This window comes from Sus scrofa, chromosome 6, assembly GCF_000003025.6.
Source record: "Sus scrofa isolate TJ Tabasco breed Duroc chromosome 6, Sscrofa11.1, whole genome shotgun sequence".
In the NCBI taxonomy this organism is placed as follows: domain Eukaryota; kingdom Metazoa; phylum Chordata; class Mammalia; order Artiodactyla; family Suidae; genus Sus; species Sus scrofa.
Genome location: NC_010448.4, coordinates 28,536,312 through 28,554,161, shown reverse-complemented (window position 1 = coordinate 28,554,161; position 17,850 = coordinate 28,536,312). Strand labels below are relative to the sequence as shown.

The window sequence follows — 17,850 nt, the reverse complement described above, 5'->3', positions numbered from 1 at the left end:
CCTCCCAGCACCCACCCACCAGCTCTGCTTTGCCCTGCCCTGCCCTGGACCCAGCTTTGCTAGGTCTCCTTGGAGACCGGGCCCAGGCCTGGCAATGGAGATGGAGCCGAGGTCCTGTAGGACCCTGAGAGTTTTGGGGACTTTCCGGTCCGCAAGAACCCCAGGTTGCCTGTCCTGACCGGAGAAGACTGGTAGGGACTGTTGTGGGCTCTGAAGGCAGCTGGCCCAGGAGCACTATTTATTGCATATTTATTGTTCAAATGTCACTATCAGAGAGGAGGGGACGGACAAGGGAGGGTGTCTAGCCAAGTGCGCCTGCAGGAAGATCTGGCTCAGGCTACTGTGGGCAGGGACCCCCACCAAGCCAAGCTGAATGGAACCAGCCAACTGAAGCCTGACTTTTCAATAAAAACACTGTGTACTTCTGGGCCTCCTGCTGCCCTGCTCTGTTTCTCCTGGCACCAAGGGAAGAAGGCGGAACTGAACCCAGGCCCAGAGCTGGCTCCCTGAGGCTGTGCCCCTTTCCGGCAATCTCTGGCCACCCCCATTGGCCAGGCTGTCCCTCCCACTGGTCCTGGGGCCCCTCCCACCCCCATTCCAGATAAGGCCAGCTCAGGACTGCTTCACTGGGCACTAGGCACTGGGGCCGGAATGGGCCTGCCCGGCTCCCCACGGCAGTGGGTCCTGCTGCTGCTGGGGCTGCTGCTCCCCCCTGCCGCCCCCTTCTGGCTCCTCAATGTGCTCTTCCCCCCGCACACCACGCCCAAGGCTGAGCTCAGTAACCACACACGGCCCGTCATCCTCGGTAAGCCCCCACCAGGCCCCCGGTACACCAGGCTGGACCTTGGGGAACCTGGACCCCAGCCCCTGGTAGCAGAGCCTGCCAAGGCCCTCTGCCCCCCGCATTAGCCCTGATCCCTGCCGCAGTGTTCGGAGGGGCCAAAGGCTTGACCTGCAGAGAAATCAACCCCTTCCTGTGCCACACTGTTCCTGTATCTGAGTTGTCTCTGGGTGGAGTGGAGGGTGGGTATGCCTGAGGGCTTGGCCAGGGCATGACAGGCTGTGGTCAGCTGCAGCCGCCGGACCCTGGGCCAAGCCCCACCACTCCTTCCTCAGCCCCCCCAGCAAAGGCAAGATGCCCAGCCCAGGAGAGCAGGAGAGGCTTGTCAGGTCCTGCCCCCTCCTCCTAGGCCCAGTCCCCACTCCCTCATACTATTTGTTCTCCCCTTGGACTTTGGCAGTAATGGAAAGCCACGCTAGATGTTTGCTTTGTGGGGGCAGGGGTCAGTGGCCTTGGCCTCTGCACCTTCCCTGCCTGAGGGGAGCCTGGGCTTTGGGGGTGGGGTGGGAAATGTGATCGAAAGAGTGTATCCTGTCTTTAGTCCCTAGAGGTGAGGGTGTGGGAGATGAAGTGGTGGGGCTGGTGACTGCAGTGTCCGGGAGGTGAGTCTCGGGTGGGGTCTACCGCGGGGAAATCAGAGGAATCCAGAGTGAAGGCTAGTGCCCGCAGTACCTGGCTGCCTGGGGAATCAGCTGGAAGCCAAGCTGGATAAACCAGATGTGGTGAACTGGATGTGCTACCGCAAGACAGAGGACTTTTTCACCATTTGGCTGGATCTCAATATGTTCCTACCCCTTGGGGTAGACTGCTGGATTGATAATACCAGGTTCGTGCCATCCCCCCGGCCTAGCCCCCTACCCTGCCCCATGGCTGCTGGTCTGCTGAATGTCCCACTGCCCCCAGGGTTGTCTACAACCGCACCTCTGGGCGCGTGTCCAACGCACCCGGTGTAGAGATCCGTGTCCCCGGCTTTGGCAAGACCTACTCTGTCGAGTACCTGGACAACAGCAAGTTGGCAGGTGTGTGTACTGGGGGGAAGGGTGGGGCTCTAGGCTGTGGTGGGCTTGCTGGAACCATGGCCAGAGCCCCCCATGCCACTGCCTCCCCACCCCAGGTTATATGCACACACTGGTACAAAACCTGGTCAATAATGGGTATGTGCGGGATGAGACCGTGCGGGCTGCCCCCTACGACTGGCGGCTGGAGCCCAGTGAGTATCTCTGTGTATGGGGGGCTTGGGGCAGGGGAGGTGGCCCCTAACCCAGCTGCTCTGACCTGTCCACCCTGCTGCAGGCCAGCAGGAAGAGTACTACCTGAAGCTTGCTGGGCTGGTGGAAGAAATGCATGCTACTTATGGAAAGCCGGTCTTCCTCATTGGGCACAGCCTTGGCTGCCTACACTTGCTCTATTTCTTACTACGCCAACCCCAGGCCTGGAAGGACCGCTTCATTGATGGTTTCATCTCTCTTGGAGCTCCCTGGGGTGGCTCCATCAAGCCCATGCTAGTCTTGGCCTCAGGTGAGCGGGCCTCTGATCACTTGCGCCCTGTGGGGAGATGGGAAGTGGAATGAAGCTGACCGTAGGCCTGCCCTCACTTTCGTTTGTTCTCACAATGCCAGGCTGGGGGTCTTGGGTCTACCACCTCTAAGGCACAGTCCCTTTCATTGGCCCTTTAAGAGCAGTGAGCTGGCCTGGATCATTAGAGTGGCTAACAGTCTGTCTCAGCAATGACAAAGGAGAAGTAAACAGAGAGGAAGTGTACCCCAGCAATCTGACTCATAGCTAAGGCTGACTGAGGTCTGTTCCTTGTGGCCCCAGGTCCTGCCCACCCAGCTTTCAGCTGCCCTTGGAGTCCCTCCTGCCCTTGTTTGAGGAGTCACAACTACCACCTATGGAGCACTCGCTGTATACTGAGCACGGCCATACCTGGCCTTACCCCTAGGAGCTTAAGGTCTGGTGAAGGGAACACTCCCCAGACTACATTAGTGAGTGTCAAACAAAGATTGGTCTCATTTCATTCTTCCCACCATATAGCCCTGAGCCCTGTACAGCACAGGCCACAGGGGCCAATAGACACCTGCCTGAGAAAACCGCCAGCACTGTCCACCACACAGACACACACACCCTCAGGAAACCATTCTCTGTCCTCCTATCGAGGCCCCACAGCTCTGCCTCACAGAGGCCCCATCAGAGCCGCCCACTTAACAAGCACACACACAATATCTCCTAAATGCCAGCCATTTCTACTCTATCAGTTGGAGTCGTTGTTCGGATTGGACAAGGACAAGACTGAGCATCCAGATGAGCTTGGGCTGGGTGAGTTGTGTAGCCGGGCCTGGCTCCCTCCCCCACCTTGCTCTGTGTCCACAGGTGACAACCAGGGCATCCCGATCATGTCCAGCATCAAACTGAAAGAGGAGCAGCGCATGACAACAACCTCCCCCTGGATGTTTCCCTCCAGCCACGTGTGGCCCGAGGACCATGTGTTCATTTCCACCCCCAGCTTCAACTACACAAGCCATGACTTCCAGCGCTTCTTTGCAGACCTGCACTTTGAGGAAGGCTGGTACATGTGGCTACAGTCACGTGACCTGCTGGCAGGCCTCCCAGCGCCTGGTGTGGAAGTATACTGTCTGTATGGTGTGGGCCTGCCCACACCCCGCACCTACATCTTTGACCACGGCTTCCCCTACACGGACCCTGTGGATGTGCTCTATGAGGATGGTGATGACACTGTGGCTACGCGCAGCACCGAACTCTGTGCCCGCTGGCAGGGCCGCCAACAGCAGCCTGTGCACCTGCTGCCTCTGCCTGGGACACAGCACCTCAATATGGTTTTCAGTAACCAGACACTGGAGCACATCAATGCCATCCTGCTGGGCACCTACAGAAATAGCACCCCAGTATCCCCAAGCACCAGCACAGGGACCCTTCCCCCTGAATAAAGACTTCTTTGCTGCTCTAAGTCCTGGCATGTGTGTTGTGGGTTGAGGAAAAGGCGCTAGGATCCACACATTGGGATTCATTCATCAGCAACTGTAGGCCTGGTGAGCTTTGCTAAAAACGGGTTGAATTGGGCACCTTGTTTTTTTTTTTTTTTGGCCTTTTACGGCCATACTCATGGCATATGGAGGTTCCCAGGGTAGTCAAAGTGGAGCTGTAGCTACAGCCACAGCAACACAGGATCCAAACCATGTCTGCAACCTGCACCATAGCTCCTGGCAATGCCAGATCCTTAACCCACTGAGCGAGGCTAGGGATCAAACCTGCGTCCTCATGGACACTAGTCAGATTTGTTTCCGCTGATGGGAACTCCAGTTGCTTGTTTGTTTTGTTTTGTTCTTTTAGGGCCACACCTGCAGAACATGGAGGTTCCCAGGCAAGGGGTTGAATCCGAGCTGTAGCTGCCTGCCTACACCACAGCAATGCCCGGTCCGAGGCGCATCTATGACCTACACCATAGCTTGTGGCAGTGCTGGATCCTTAACCTACTGTTAAAGACCAGGGACTGAACCTGTGTCTTCATGGATCCCAGCCGTGTTTGTTACCGCTGAGCCACAACGGGAACTCCTGAATTGGGCACCTTGAGATGTACAGCTTGCCATTCTTCTCTTTAGGCAGCCTGCTTCATGCCCGCCACTGCTCTGGGAACTGGAGGCAGCTGCACACACAGCTGTGGAATAAAGGTACATGGAGCCAAGAGGGCAGGATAGGGAAAATGTAAGCTGTCTCTCCTAGCTCCCAAAAGAACAGGCAAGACCCACCTCTAAACAGGGACTTGTGAGAGCTAGGGGGTGACAGAAGCACAGGAGTTGAGAATCTGTGAGAGTAACAGCCACTAAATATGTCATTTCAATACTGAAGTTTTAATTAATTTTTTCACTTTTAGGGCCACACATGTGGCATATAAGTTCCAGGGCTAGGGGTAGAATCGGAGCTGCAGCTGTCGGCCTATGCCACAGCCATAGCCACCGCAATGCTAGATCTGAGATGCATCTGCGACCTACACTGCAGATGGTGGCAACATTGGATCCTTAACTTGCTGAGTGAGGTCAGGGATGAAACCTGCATCCTCACATACAATATATCAGGTTCTTAACCTGCTGAGCCACAATAGGAACACCCTGAAGATTTAATTTTTATGGAGCCTAAGAGCAGCATGCAGCTGGTACAGAGTTTAAATAGGAAAAAGATGAGTTCCCCCTGTGGTGCAGCAGAAACGAATCCAACTAGGAACCATGAGGTTGTGGGTTCTGTCCCTAGCCTCGCTCAGTGGGTTAAGGATCCAGCGTTGCTGTGAGCTGTGGTGTAGGTCACAGAGGTGGCTCAGATCCCGCGTTGCTGTGGCTCTGGTGTAGGCTGGCAGCTACAGCTCCGATTAGACCCCTGGCCTGGGAACCTCCATATGCCGTGGGCACAGCCTAAAAACCATGAGTCACAAAGACACATGTACTCCGATGTTCATTGCAGCACTATTTTCAATAGCCAAAACATGGAAACAACCTAAATGTCCATCAACAGAGGAGTGGATTAAGAAGATGTGGTACATATACACAATGGAATATTACTCAGCCATTAAAAAGAACGAAATACCAGCATTTTTAGCAACATGGATGGACCTAGAAATTATCATGCTACGTGAAGTCAGCCATACAATGAGATACCAACATCAAATGCTTTCACTGACATGTGGAATCTGAAAAAAAGGACAGACTGAACTTCTTTGCAGAAAAGATACTGACTCACAGACATTGAAAAACTTATGGTCTCCAGAGGAGACAGTTTGGGGGATGGGGGGATGTGCTTGGGTGTGGGATGGAAATCCTGTGAAATCAGATTGTTATGATCATTATACAACTACAGATGTGATAAAGTCATTTAAGTAATAAAAAATAAATTTTAAAAAGGACAAAAAGACAAAAATAAATAAATGAATAAATAAATAAATAAATAAATAAATAGGAAAGAGTATGACCAGATTTCCAATCTAGTAAAAAGCCCCGTCTCTGCAGGGTAGAGTGTAGCCTGTGCTGGAAGATGAGGGGCAGGAAGTGTGGGGAAACCAGGGAGGCCAGTGTAGAATCTAGGGGAGAGATACTGCTAGTTGAGATAAGCAGTAATTAGGAGAAAGATCTGGATAGATCAAGGGTCATTTGGGAAGTGAAAAAAGGCTTGGCCATGGGTAGAGCCCAGAATGTGTATGGGCCACCAGATGAACAGCCATGGCACCGTTCCTGAGAGAGAGAAAACAGCACCTGAAACAGGGATGATGGAAGGATCGGCATTGCCTTGGCCAAGGATTGAGCCTTGGAGTCTGAGGTTTGATGGAAAAGGCTAAGGCAGCAAAATAGGCAGGAGTTGGGAGAAGGAGAGTAATAAAAGACAATAGGCAGCTGATGCTGTTGGCAGGCCAGTAACAATGAGATCAGAGACTTGGTCAGTGTGACAGCTTGGGGCATTGGGACTTGCAATTAGAGTTGGGGTCAGAGTAGGCAGAGCTCAGGGCTCAGGCGGGACAATGGCCAGAAGGGAGGTATTTGTTGCTGTATCAGACAGAGGCCTGGGAGCAACATGGAGAACCAGGCAAGGGACATCTCACCCTTGCCAAGCTGCATAGGACCAGAGGTGAAGGTGAAAGTGAAAGAGGATGCAGAAAGGAGCCATCATGCTGTGAGGAAATGTGAAAGCGAAAGCAGTTAAGCTCAGTCGTGCAGGACAAGGACAAAGGACAAGGCTGTGGCCTTCTTTGCTTGGTGCTGGTCCTACTCCTCTGACCTCCATACCCCTGGACTGCCCTGCCCACCTGGACATGCAGAAGATAGCGCTAGAGCCCCTAGGGGGCTTTTCCTTTGAGAACTGCCAGAGGTGAGTGGGGGGATGATTGGTCCCCAGCTGCCTAGGTCCTCAGTGAGGGTCTCTGGGAGTGGGAGAACCAGGATCTTTAAAAGTAAGACGACGACTTGGGTTCCGAGGCTTACATGGAGAAGTGAGAGAAACGTGGACGGAGTTGGAGAATGTGATTGGGGGAGGGGGATCCCATAAGAAAAGAAACCTGAGACTTTTCCCTCCGTTCCAGAAATGCATCCTTGGAACGCGCCCTCCCTGGGTTCCGGGTCCCTCACGCACTCAAGACGGGGACCACCATTGCAGGTCTTGTATTCCAGGTGAGCAAGAAGTTGTGACTGTGGGGCGTGGAGGGGCGGCCGGGAATAGGAAGTGGGCAATGACCTAACGGCTTCTCCCCTCTTCTCCAGGACGGGGTAATCCTGGGCGCGGATACGCGGGCCACTAACGACTCGGTCGTGGCGGACAAGAGCTGCGAAAAGATCCACTTCATCGCCCCCAAAATCTAGTGAGCATTCCTCTCAAGAACTGCCCCTTAGTTCCCCGTCCCTGGTCTCCGCACACCTTAGCCCCGACCACATGGACCCTCCCTTCACCCTCAGCTGCTGTGGGGCTGGAGTAGCCGCGGACGCCGAGATGACCACGCGGATGGCGGCATCCAACATAGAGCTACACGCACTATCCACCGGCCGCGAGCCGCGCGTGGCCACTGTCACTCGCATGTTACGCCAGAAGCTCTTCCGGTGCTGGAGCTGGGCTAAGACGACCCTGGGGAGGGGCAGTTGCAGGGAAGGTGGGGCTGATAGGAGGTGGGACAAGAGGAAGGACAGGGCTGCGAGGTGCCGGGAGACCGGAAGAGGTCAGCCTAAGAGGAGTTAAGAAGGCAACCGGAAGCAGCAATGTCAGTCATGGGGCTCCAGACCACGGGAAGGGGCGGGGCTCGGGTGCAGGACCATGGAGGGGAGGGACCTGGGTCCTGGTTTGTTTGGCTGACTGCGCCCACTTGCGGAAAAGGTACCAGGGCCATGTGGGCGCGTCGCTAATCGTGGGCGGCATAGACTTCACAGGACCCCAGCTCTACAGCGTGCACCCCCATGGGTCCTACAGCCGTCTGCCCTTCACGGCCCTAGGTGAGCCCTTCCATCCCTTCCCCACGAATCCCACGTATACCATCCTGGCCTCCCGTTTCTCCCGCGACCATGCGGCCGCGGCTGACCTCAGATACCCCTCCTGTCTACAGGCTCCGGCCAAGATGCAGCCCTGGCAGTGCTAGAAGACCGGTTCCAGCCCAACATGACTGTGAGTGACATCTGCGCCCCACTAGGCATTGCATTGGTGGGAAGTGCACTTGGGAGCTGGGGAAACACAGAGGTACCCTGGCCTAATCCGGAGGTCAGGAAAAGCTTTTCAGAGGTGATGACTGAGTACAGGAGGAGAAGCCAGTGGAGCGAGGGTGGAGAAGTGCAATTCCAACAGACCACTGTCAATGCCAAAGCTTGGACTGCATGGAGAGGTCAAAACTCAGAGAGGACCATTTAGAGCTAAGGGAGGAGAGAACAACAGGTGGGGTCTGGAGTCTGGGTCTTGTTTTGAGGTGGATGGAAAGAGAGGCATATGTCACTTCATAGGTGCCTAAGGCCCAGAAAGAAAAAGGAAATGAGCCTGGGATTGGGGGCCAAGACTACACTGGGTGAGTGAATAGGCCCCTGGAACCAGAGCCACAGGTGTGACTCAGAGAAGTTTGTGAAGATGGGGCATTGGGAACACCGGGTCTCTGGAGAGAGGGAAACTGACACCCGGGGAGAGGAGCTTGAGGTGGAGATGGGAGTATAAGGTGAGAGCAGATGGTAAATAGCAGTGCCCGAGTTCCCGTCATGGCTCAGTGGTAACGAACCTGACTAGGATCCATGAAGATGTGGGTTCGATCCCTGGCCTTGCTCAGTGGGTGAAGAATCTGGTGTTGCCACGAGCTGCGGTATAAATTGCAGATGCGGCTCAGATTTGGCGTTGCCGTTGCTGTGGCTGTGGAGTAGGCAGGGAAGAGATCAGCAATCTCCAGGCTATAGCCTAAGGGTGATACCACAGTGTCCGTCAGGGCTTCACACATGCATTGTTACAGCTGGAGGCAGCACAGGGGCTGCTGGTGGAAGCCATTACTGCAGGGATCCTAAGTGACCTGGGCTCTGGGGGCAATGTGGATGCATGTGTGATCATGGGGACCGGTGCCAAGCTGCTGCGAACACTGAGCTCTCCCACAAAGCCCACAGAAAGGTAAGAGCATGGAAGATGGGGGAACAAAGGAGAGGATAGGGTGGCAGCAAGGGAGATGGGCTGCAAAGAGAGGATTGACCACGTGATGGGCCCATTTTGAGAGGTCATCTCTTCTTCCCAGATCCAGCCAGTATCGCTTTGCCCCTGGGACCACAGCTGTCCTGTCCCAGACAGTGATGCCGCTGACCCTGGAGCTGGTGGAAGAAACTGTGCAGGCCATGGATGTGGAGTGAAGTAAGCCTAGGCTTACTTGGAATAAGGAACAAGGAGGAATAAACCCAGAAAACACCAACACCTAAGCAGATTGCTGTGTTGTTCTTGGGTAGAAGGAGCAAGCAGCTAGCAGGGCTCTGTGACTAAGGTCCCTGCAGGGGCCACTCATGCCTATGGCTGCAGTGCCTGGCCTAGGGTGTGCCCTTCACCCATCACCTTAGGCATCTCTACCCCTTCAGAACCCCAGCCCTGGCAAGCATTGCAGGCTCAAGGCCAAGGCCCCCTCCTTACTCTCCCTATCATGGAGGCTCCCCCTACCACTCCGATGCCTTGCTCTTGCCCTCTAGTCACTGGAGACTGTTTTACAACCTGAAAGGCCCCATATACCCCATAAGAGCCTGGCTCATCACTGGCCAAGGACAAAGCCCACGGTGCTCAGTTAAGACAGGCCCACCATGCCCCCACTGATGGCTAAAATCCTGATGAGGAGCTGCTCTCTGACTCCAAGGATAAGTTCTCCAGTGCAATCCTCACCCCTGCAACACCTTTATATGTGAGACCCCTCTGATGACCAGGCACACCTAAGGTGCTAACAGAATGCTGGACTTCTGTTTGCATGTGTTGGACTGTGAATAGGGGGAGTGACTCCAAGTTTCCTGGGTTGACAGTGGTCACAGGGCCCATGTGAGAGATGACATTGAAGACTTCTGCTAAGCACCCACTGAGTGCCAGCCCAGGTGCTGGGTGGCAGGAGCATCCTACCCCGGGAGAGAATGGCTGAGCGCCACTGAAACTTTGGAACTGTTAAGAGTCTGCCCAACATCTGGGGAGCGTCTAGTCCGGACTGTATATCCCTGGATCCCTGACTGCTTTTTTCCCTAGTATTTTATTATGAAGATTTTTTTTTTTTTTTGCCATTTTTTTTTAAGAGCTGCACCCGAGGCATATGGAGGTTCCCAGCTAGGGGTTGAACTGGAGCTACAGCTGCCAGCCTATGCCACAGCCACAACAACATAGGATCCGAGCCACATCTGGGACCTACACACAGCTCAAGGCAATGCCAGCTCCTTAACTCACTGAGTGAGGCCAGGGATCAAACCCGTATCCTCATGGATCCTAGTCGGTTTCGTTAACTGCTGAGCCACGGAGGGAACTCCCTATTATGAAGATTTTAAAAACATAAACATTGAAAGAATTGTACACTGAACACTGATATACCCACCACAGACTTTACAGTTAGTATTTTGTTATATTTGCTTTATCAGATCTCTATCCACCCCTCTAGTCAACAATTAACTCATCTTATGATGAGTTCTTAAATCAGTTGAAGCCCTCACACCCCTAGAAGGAGGCAAGTCAATTTACCTGTTGCAACTTTGCACACAGGGTGTCTTCTCTCCTTCACTTCAGCGTCAGCTTGGAGTTCTACTATGATGGAGGTAGATATCAGAGGTTTGTCCATGGGAGCTCCAAGGCCTGGAGGCTGTCAGAGATTTGATAGCTGACTCGTGACCTCCATCCAGGGTTGGCTAGTCACCAAGAGCTCATACCTTGCCTTCCTGTGCACGAGGCCCCTCCCACACAGCATCTCATCACAGAGTGTGGGCTTTGGCACCCAATAAATGAAGGTTTGGGTCCAAAGTCACCAAAAGGCAGGAGAGTCATCATCTCTCTGTGCAAACTGCCACTCCTGTTCCAAGATGATAAGGAATTACTGAGATGATATGTTAGGATTCACAACCCGCCAGAGCCCCTGACCTGGTGGCCACATGGTCTTGGCCCTCCACAGCAGAGCTGCTATAGCTGGACATTCTGTGCACCACTCAGGAACACTCCTGGGTGCTGGGCAGGCTTATCTGAGTCTGATGCTTCTGACAGCCCTGAGAGACTTTCCTGATCTCTGCCACCAGGTGGTCACGATAAGCTTAAGCATAAGCCATACGTACCTGGTGCTCAGTACTTGGGATGTGAGGTTTTTCAGGGAGCCAATCGCAGGCCAGGCTTTGGGGGGTGGAGGTGAGAGCCTCACACCTGGAATCTGTCTGATAAGTCAAGGCCTGCCTGGGTGGGGGGCCTTGGCCTAATGAGACCCTCCTCCTGGCTAGCGTGTGGGAAGGGGATAAACCTCTGCAGCTGCCTGGCTTCAGTCCCAGGATTTTAGCCCAAGGACAAGGAAACCCATAAAGTCAGGCCCAGTTTCCAACCTCATTTGTACCACAATGTTGCTGCTCAGCCTGACCCTTAGCTTGGTCCTTCTCAGCTCCTCCTGGGGTGAGTGGGCCTGGCATGCCTGACTCAATGGCCTTCAGGCAATCCAGCTCCTAGCACTAGCACAGGAGCTCAGGGAAGTGGCCAGGTTGGCTAGAAGGGAAACAGGTGTATGGAGTGGGCAAAGGAAAAAAGATGTGCCAGGGTTGGGAGAAAAGAGGTGGGCAGAAGCCAGTCTCAGGGTTTAGAAAGCTGAGAAGTGAAGGCTGGACTCATAATTTAGGAAAAGCCCTCCGGCTACATGTGAGGTACAGACTGTTGAGGTTGCCAGAGGCGGTGGAGGCTAGGAAGGAGACGGTCCTAGGGACCATGGAGAAAAATAGCCTAGGCTGGGGAGTTGGGTGGAGCTGGGGAGTAGTTTGGAGAGAGATGTGGGAGAATGGACAGAACTTGGGGACTGACTGGATGGGGGCAAGTGAGGTAGCTAGAGAGGCCCGGAGGTGCTCAGAGAAGGAAAGTGTAGTGAGGAGCCCTCTTGATTTGGACCCCTACAGGGGGCAGCCTGGGGGCACCCAGGAGGAGGAGAGGTGGGTTGGGATGTGGGAAGCAGGTCCTCACCAGCCCAATGGCCAGGCTGCGGCGTTCCTGCCATCAAACCGGCGCTGAACTTCAACCAGCGGATTGTCAATGGAGAGAACGCAGTGCCAGGCTCCTGGCCCTGGCAGGTGTCCCTGCAGGTACATGAACCCTGGAGGTGGGGCAGAGTCCTAGGGGTTTCATGCCTGGGTGTAGCCTGGGCCCACCCCCACTTCTGACCCCTGACCCCAGGACAGCAACGGCTTCCACTTCTGCGGTGGTTCCCTCATCAGCCAGTCCTGGGTGGTCACCGCTGCCCACTGCAATGTCGTGTGAGTGCTTCCCCTCTACCTGCCTTGCCCCAGCCCCCACCTCCCACTTCCTTGCCCTGGAGGCCTCTCTCTTGTCACTCTGCCCTCCCTGTGGCTGCCCAACCCCACTCTCACTGCAGCCCTGGCCGTCACTTTGTCATCCTGGGAGAGTATGACCTATCATCCAGCACTGAGCCTTTGCAGGTTCTGTCCATCTCTCAGGTAAGTGCCTGGGCTGCGGACAAGGAAGAATGGGCAGTGCAGGTGTGTGGGCTCTGAGGGTGAGGAGTTCAGGGCACACCCTGGGCCAGCGCCCTCAGCACCCATCAACTTGGGGACCTGTGCCCATCCCCATCCTATATGGTCCCTTCCTGGATCCACAGGCCATCACGCACCCTTCCTGGAACCCTACTACCATGAACAATGATCTGACTCTACTGAAGCTCGCCTCCCCAGCCCAGTACACAACACGCATCTCACCAGTTTGCCTGGCTTCCTCAAATGAGGCGCTGCCCGAAGGCCTCACATGTGTCACCACCGGCTGGGGCCGCCTCAGTGGCGTGGGTAGGATCTTGGGCCAAAGATCTGGATGGGAAAGCAGGCTAGGGACAAGCCATTTGGGGCCTAACCACCCCTTCCCGGCCTACAGGCAATGTGACTCCAGCACGCCTGCAGCAAGCGGTTCTGCCCTTGGTCACCGTGAGTCAGTGCCAGCAGTACTGGGGCTCCCGCATCACTAACTCCATGATCTGTGCAGGGGCCTCAGGAGCCTCCTCATGCCAGGTGAGCGCCGACACCCTGTCTCGTCCTCTGCATTGTCCTGAGGCACCCTGAACTCCCATGCTGACTTTTCCCCTCTCCTTCCATCAGGGTGACTCTGGAGGCCCGCTTGTCTGCCAGAAGGGAAACACGTGGGTGCTTATTGGTATCGTCTCCTGGGGCACCAGTAACTGCAACGTGTATGCGCCTGCTGTGTACACTCGGGTTAGCAAGTTCAACACCTGGATCAATCAGGTCATAGCCTACAACTGAGCCTGCCACAGGCCCTCTCCCCATCTCAGTCCAATAAAGACCCCAGGCCCTGTCCTCTTGTATATTCCTGTCTGTCCTCCTGGATCAGGGAAAAGGAGAGGCTTTTGGGGGTCCCACTCCCTACATGGACTTTGTCTTCTGGCCCGGCAGTTACTGAGGGAGTCAGGATCCTCCTGGACTAGCCATGTCCAGGCTAGGCCCCGCTCCCGCCTCCTCCTGGGCAACCCCTTGGCCCAGAGCAAGGAGACTGGGCTATCAAAATGAATGGGCAGCCTTCCTGGGGGAAGGCAGCCTGTTTATTGAGTACAGAGGATACATTACAAACTGAGTACACGAAATAAATAACTGCACATTCTCCATCCACAGTCCATGGTGTAAAGGCCCAAGTCTCCAAACTTCCACTTCCTACCCTCAGGACCAGGCCCATCCTGGCCAAGAGAGGAAATAAATCCCCAAGGCTTCAGGCCCCCAGAGGCACTTGGGAAAGTGGTAGGAATTCTGAGGCCATAGGGATTGGGCTTTCCACTGCCTTGTGCTAGGAGCACTGGGGACAGAAGAAGAGGGTGCACAAAGCATGGATTATGTGGCCCAGAGTGGTCTCTTTGGGCTTGGTTTCCCACTGGAGGTGGCACATGCAAAAAGAAGACAGCCCAGCCCAAGGGTACTGGGAAGAACTGAGGGCCAAACCCTCCTTGCTGACAGGGGCCCTGAAGTCCAGCTAAGGCTAAAGCTGGGCCCTGGCTCCTTCCTACCCACTGAAAGCAGCTGTGGAGGGAGAGGGCTTGGGTTCCACCCCGTGTGTGGTGGTGAAGAGGTACCATGACTGAGAAGAGGAGTCTGGCTCAGACCTCTGGGAAAGCAGCCACCCAGTTCCACAGTCTTGAGATTCAGTGGGGCCCAGACTAAAACGGTAATGCTGTGAAAAGAAGCAGGGACAGACTGGACTGAGCAAGGCTACCAGTGAGAAGGCCAATGCCCCAGGCACTCAGGGTTCAGAGGCAGGTCACACAGTATGGCTAAGTTCCAGGGCGAGCTGTGCAGAAGCTCAGCAGAAGGGGAGAGAGTTGAGCAGCCGGGGCATCCTCCCTCAATACAGCAGCTCCTTTCTTCCCACTTCCTCTTAGAGGATAAAGGGAGAGGAGGAGTCATTCCTAGGCTGCCCATACTTGTACCAAACACTAGATGGCACCTTCATGCAGCTGCAAAGGAGGGAACAGCAGAGCCTGGAGAGGCAACTGGCAGTAACAAACAAGAGTGGAGCTAGGGCTGACGCTGGAATTCTGACTGTGCTCTCCCCGCGAAGCCCTGCCCTTTGCTTTGGCCCAGGTGCCCCCATCCCCCAGGTAGCAGCAGTGGGGCTCCTTTTAATCCCCCACAGTTGGGAAGGAGGCACTTGGGGAACAGAATGGGCTTCCAAGGGGGAGAGGGAAGTGACAGGCTCTGCAAAGGAGGCACTGAGAGTGGTAGGCTGGTGGGCAAACTCTCACAGTCAGAGAGAGGCTGGAGCCTGGAGCAAGCCTGCTACCAACATGGCCACACAGTCCAGAGGGCCAAGGACCATACCATGGCCCTACCCCCAGAGACCCTGGGAAGCCTGGGGTGGGGAGGGGTCCCTGGGGGCACCATGAAAGAAGTTCGCTGGGAAGTGGAGGGGTATTCAGACTTAGCTAGGGGTTGAGAGACCAACCATGGCACAAGCTGTGTGCCTACCTGGGCCTCTCACTGGAGCAGAATCATGAGATCAGGATGCCATGGAATGTGGGGAGCCAGGGAGGAAGGCTTGGTGGAGCAAAGAGGGGATTTCAGAAGTAACTGTCCCAAAGAGTCCTGGGAATACAGGACACCCTTCTCTGGCACTGCATGCCCTTTTGATCTGAGGAAGAGCCAAGAGGTGAGAAGGCTGAAGGCCAGGTCCTGCCTTTCCCCCAATTTGTACCAGAGCAGTTGCCCACCAAATGGAACATCAGGGCCAGGCCAAGCTCCCAGTTCAGAGGGCTCAGAGCCTCCTGGGCTCCCTCCACTTTGTTGTGCCAGGCACAGGCCCAGAGTGAAGATGGGAGCCCTGAAGGCAGGGAAAAGGGGCTGGGGCCATTCACCTACCACTGACCGTACAGGCTTATCTCTAGAGAAGGTGTCGGGCCCAGATGGCACAGCAATGTGTGGCCAGGCTGAGGCCATGCCATGTCTGCTCCCCAGCCAGGTGGGTCAGCCATTGTACTGCTGCTGGTAACGCAGATTGAGCTCCCGAAGCTCTCGCTCTCGCACTCGGCGCGACTTGTTGGAGCGTGTAGAGCGGCTGGAACGTGTGGACTGGGCAGATTTGGTGCTCTGGCAGCGCGAGGAGGCACGTTTGAGGAGGTTCTGGGAGATGGAACGGTGCAGATTCTTCATAGAGGAAGAGGCTGCCATGCTCACCACCCACGGATGCCTCAGGGCCTGCAATGCAGTCATACGGGCGCCGGGGTCCACTGTCAGCAGGCGGTCAATGAAGTCTTTGGCCAAGTTGGACACGCTGGGCCAGGGCTAGAGGCCAAGGACAAGCATTACAGCAAGCATACTCAACAGCGCCCTCCCCATCCCCATGATGTCAACACCACAGCACTAAGACCTGACCAGTGGCCCTGTACTCTCTCTGCTAGAGAGAGTCACTGCCTGGCTCCTCCCATATAGACATTCTGGACCTCCCCTTCCCATCCAGTGCAGGCCCTAGACAATGAGCTGAGGATGCTCTCTGGATGATAAGGAATGTGACAAGGAGGAGGAGAACCCCCTCCACACACACACCCCACAAAGAGCAAACTTCTAAGGTGCCCTGGACTCAAAGCCTGGCTCAAGGAGGTGGCCCCCATCAAGACCACCCAACCTACCTCAGAACCACTATAACTCAGGGGAATCTAGTGAGAATTACCCAAACCTTCCACCATATCTTGAGCCAGACTCAAGCTCCCATCCCTGGATACCCATACCAGGCTACTTCCTAGTCTTTAAAGACAGGGTCTATCCTCATTCCAACTGAAAAAGTGCTCAAAAAATATGACCACTGCATTCTCTGCATCAGACTCAGCCTCTCAGCCATGGGGAGAAAAGGAAACAATAATTTTTTTTTTCTTTCTCTTTTTAGGGCCGTACCTGCAGCAACATGAAGGTTCCCGGGCTAGGGGTCGAATCAGAGCTATAGCCGCAAGCCTATACCACAGCCACAGCAACACCAGATCCAAGCTGCGTCTGTGACCTACACCACAGCTCAAGGCAACACTGGATCCTTAACCCACTGATGAGGCCAGGGACTGAACCCGCGTCCTCATAGATGCTAGTCAGGTTTGTTTCTGCTAAGCCACAATGGGAACTCCAGGAAACAATCATTTAAGGCAATTAGATTTCTCAATCTGCTGGGTAGGGGATGCTGGGGGCCTGGTAGGGACCAGGACCCTTCTCAGGGGTGCTTCTCATGTCTGCATGACCTGAGACACACAAGGGCTCATGGCAGTGCCCTGTGCCAGTCTCAGTACATTTTGTGCTCAGCACAGAGCTTGCTCTGCTCTACCTACCCATGGCAGCCTCATCTCAGCCACACATACCAAGCAGCCAATTATCTCAGGGCCTCAGCCTGTACATCTTGTCCTCACCTAGCTGAATCCTCAGGTTCTCAGGGTAAAGAATACTTTTCCACACTTCCTCTTAGCCCCCAGTGTTAAGCAATTATTCTAGCAATTTCAATTTAGACCATTAGACCACACCTTAGCTCATCTCCAGTGCCTGGTGCTGGCCATACAGGAGGCACTTAGCAGACAGGAACTCAGTGAATAAATAAGCCATGGATGGCACCTGATGCATGCCCCCGGGGGAGCTGCTTCCAGGACATGGGGCTCAGATGCCTGGGCCCTTGAGTAGGCTGGAGGAAGGCAGACATAGGACTGCTCTGAGTCTCTGAATCTCTTGGGAGCACTTTGGCACGAGCTCTGACACTCTTCAAAGGGTGAGTGGCTTGGACTTTTACTGAGCCTGCTGCAGATGGCGTGGCTGGGATACCAGGGTACCATCACATTCCTTCTCGCCAGGCGAGAGGTCTGACTGTTGTACCCCATGGTGCCCTTCACCTTGGGGAAGCCCTGAACACACTCTCCATGGGGCTCAGGAAAGTCTGAGAGTCCACATTTGGGGCAGCTGCATGCCCACTCAGCAGGCACACTCACACACTCACTATTGCTACCTCCAGTCTGACTTCCTTGATCTCCAATTCTGCCCCCATGCCCTTCCCACGGGGGCTGGTGGGTGGGGTGATGTAGAAGGCAAGAAAAAGATTCCAGTGGAGTCCTGAAGAAGGGGTGGGGCTACTTGTAGTTGCTACCTTTACTTGCCCTTTGAAAGGCAAATCTCAATTTTTACTGAGCTGAACTGGAAGAAAGTAACAGAAAACCCAGATTTCAAACAGCCACCTAACAAGGTCCTCCTCACCAGTGGGCCAGCTCCCATTGCTTCCCTGGGAGCTATTGGCCCCCAGGAGGAGGGCAGTCAGGGACTAAGGAACACACAGCCCAGGGAGGTCCATACATA

At 54.8% G+C, this 17,850-nt stretch overlaps 4 protein-coding genes across 8 annotated transcripts in view; 3 read left to right on the top strand and 1 right to left on the bottom strand.

The window, feature by feature from the left end:
* LCAT (lecithin-cholesterol acyltransferase) lies at positions 601-3,806 on the top strand. 2 transcript variants are annotated; one of them, NM_001164856.1, is given in 10 exon segments: positions 650-805; positions 1,511-1,667; positions 1,745-1,860; positions 1,956-2,055; positions 2,057-2,058; positions 2,060-2,063; positions 2,066-2,111; positions 2,114-2,132; positions 2,135-2,359; positions 3,212-3,799. In NM_001164856.1, coding segments are annotated over 10 exon segments (1,398 nt in total). In that variant the 5' UTR covers positions 650-651; the 3' UTR covers positions 3,787-3,799.
* PSMB10 (proteasome subunit beta 10) lies at positions 6,553-9,252 on the top strand. Its single transcript, NM_001044565.1, is given in 8 exon segments — positions 6,553-6,706; positions 6,918-7,005; positions 7,096-7,193; positions 7,288-7,428; positions 7,700-7,815; positions 7,926-7,984; positions 8,805-8,956; positions 9,078-9,252. Coding segments are annotated over 8 exon segments (822 nt in total). The 5' UTR covers positions 6,553-6,650; the 3' UTR covers positions 9,190-9,252.
* PSKH1 (protein serine kinase H1) overlaps positions 10,099-17,850 on the bottom strand; it is a 35,279-nt gene continuing 27,527 nt past the window's right edge. For 2 of the 3 annotated variants that reach the window (XM_021094115.1, XM_021094112.1), the window contains exon 4: positions 13,550-15,819. Coding sequence is in view for 1 of the 3 variants with exons in the window: in XM_021094111.1 (XP_020949770.1) it covers positions 15,502-15,819 (318 nt within the window). In the remaining 2 variants the exon portion in view is untranslated. Of the gene's footprint in view, positions 15,820-17,850 lie in introns of all 3 variants that reach the window. The other variant, XM_021094111.1, reaches the window with a different exon arrangement.
* Positions 11,342-13,975, top strand: CTRL (chymotrypsin like). Of its 2 annotated transcripts, XM_021094117.1 has the most exons (7): positions 11,342-11,440; positions 12,011-12,114; positions 12,206-12,285; positions 12,405-12,486; positions 12,648-12,828; positions 12,914-13,047; positions 13,135-13,975. In XM_021094117.1, exons 1-7 carry the CDS (start codon positions 11,389-11,391, stop codon positions 13,294-13,296), a joined length of 795 nt encoding a protein of 264 aa, XP_020949776.1. In that variant the 5' UTR covers positions 11,342-11,388; the 3' UTR covers positions 13,297-13,975. The 2 variants fall into 2 exon arrangements, with proteins under 2 accessions (XP_020949776.1, XP_020949775.1); XM_021094116.1 differs by lacking the exon at positions 11,342-11,440 and having other exon boundaries at positions 11,971-12,114; positions 12,206-12,486.

Excerpts from the sequence above, each read along its gene's own strand:
- LCAT (XM_021093267.1), top strand. The coding sequence starts at position 652 with ATGGGCCTGCCCGGCTCCCCACGGCAGTGGGTCCTGCTGCTGCTGGGG. Across the intron at positions 1,668-1,744 it reads TGCTGGATTGATAATACCAG|GGTTGTCTACAACCGCACCT; the intron begins GTTCGTGCCATC and ends CACTGCCCCCAG. Across the intron at positions 2,052-2,134 it reads CGACTGGCGGCTGGAGCCCA|GCCAGCAGGAAGAGTACTAC; the intron begins GTGAGTATCTCT and ends ACCCTGCTGCAG.
- CTRL (XM_021094116.1), top strand. The coding sequence starts at position 12,003 with ATGGCCAGGCTGCGGCGTTCCTGCCATCAAACCGGCGCTGAACTTCAA. Across the intron at positions 12,829-12,913 it reads GGGCCGCCTCAGTGGCGTGG|GCAATGTGACTCCAGCACGC; the intron begins GTAGGATCTTGG and ends CCCGGCCTACAG. Across the intron at positions 13,048-13,134 it reads CAGGAGCCTCCTCATGCCAG|GGTGACTCTGGAGGCCCGCT; the intron begins GTGAGCGCCGAC and ends TCCTTCCATCAG.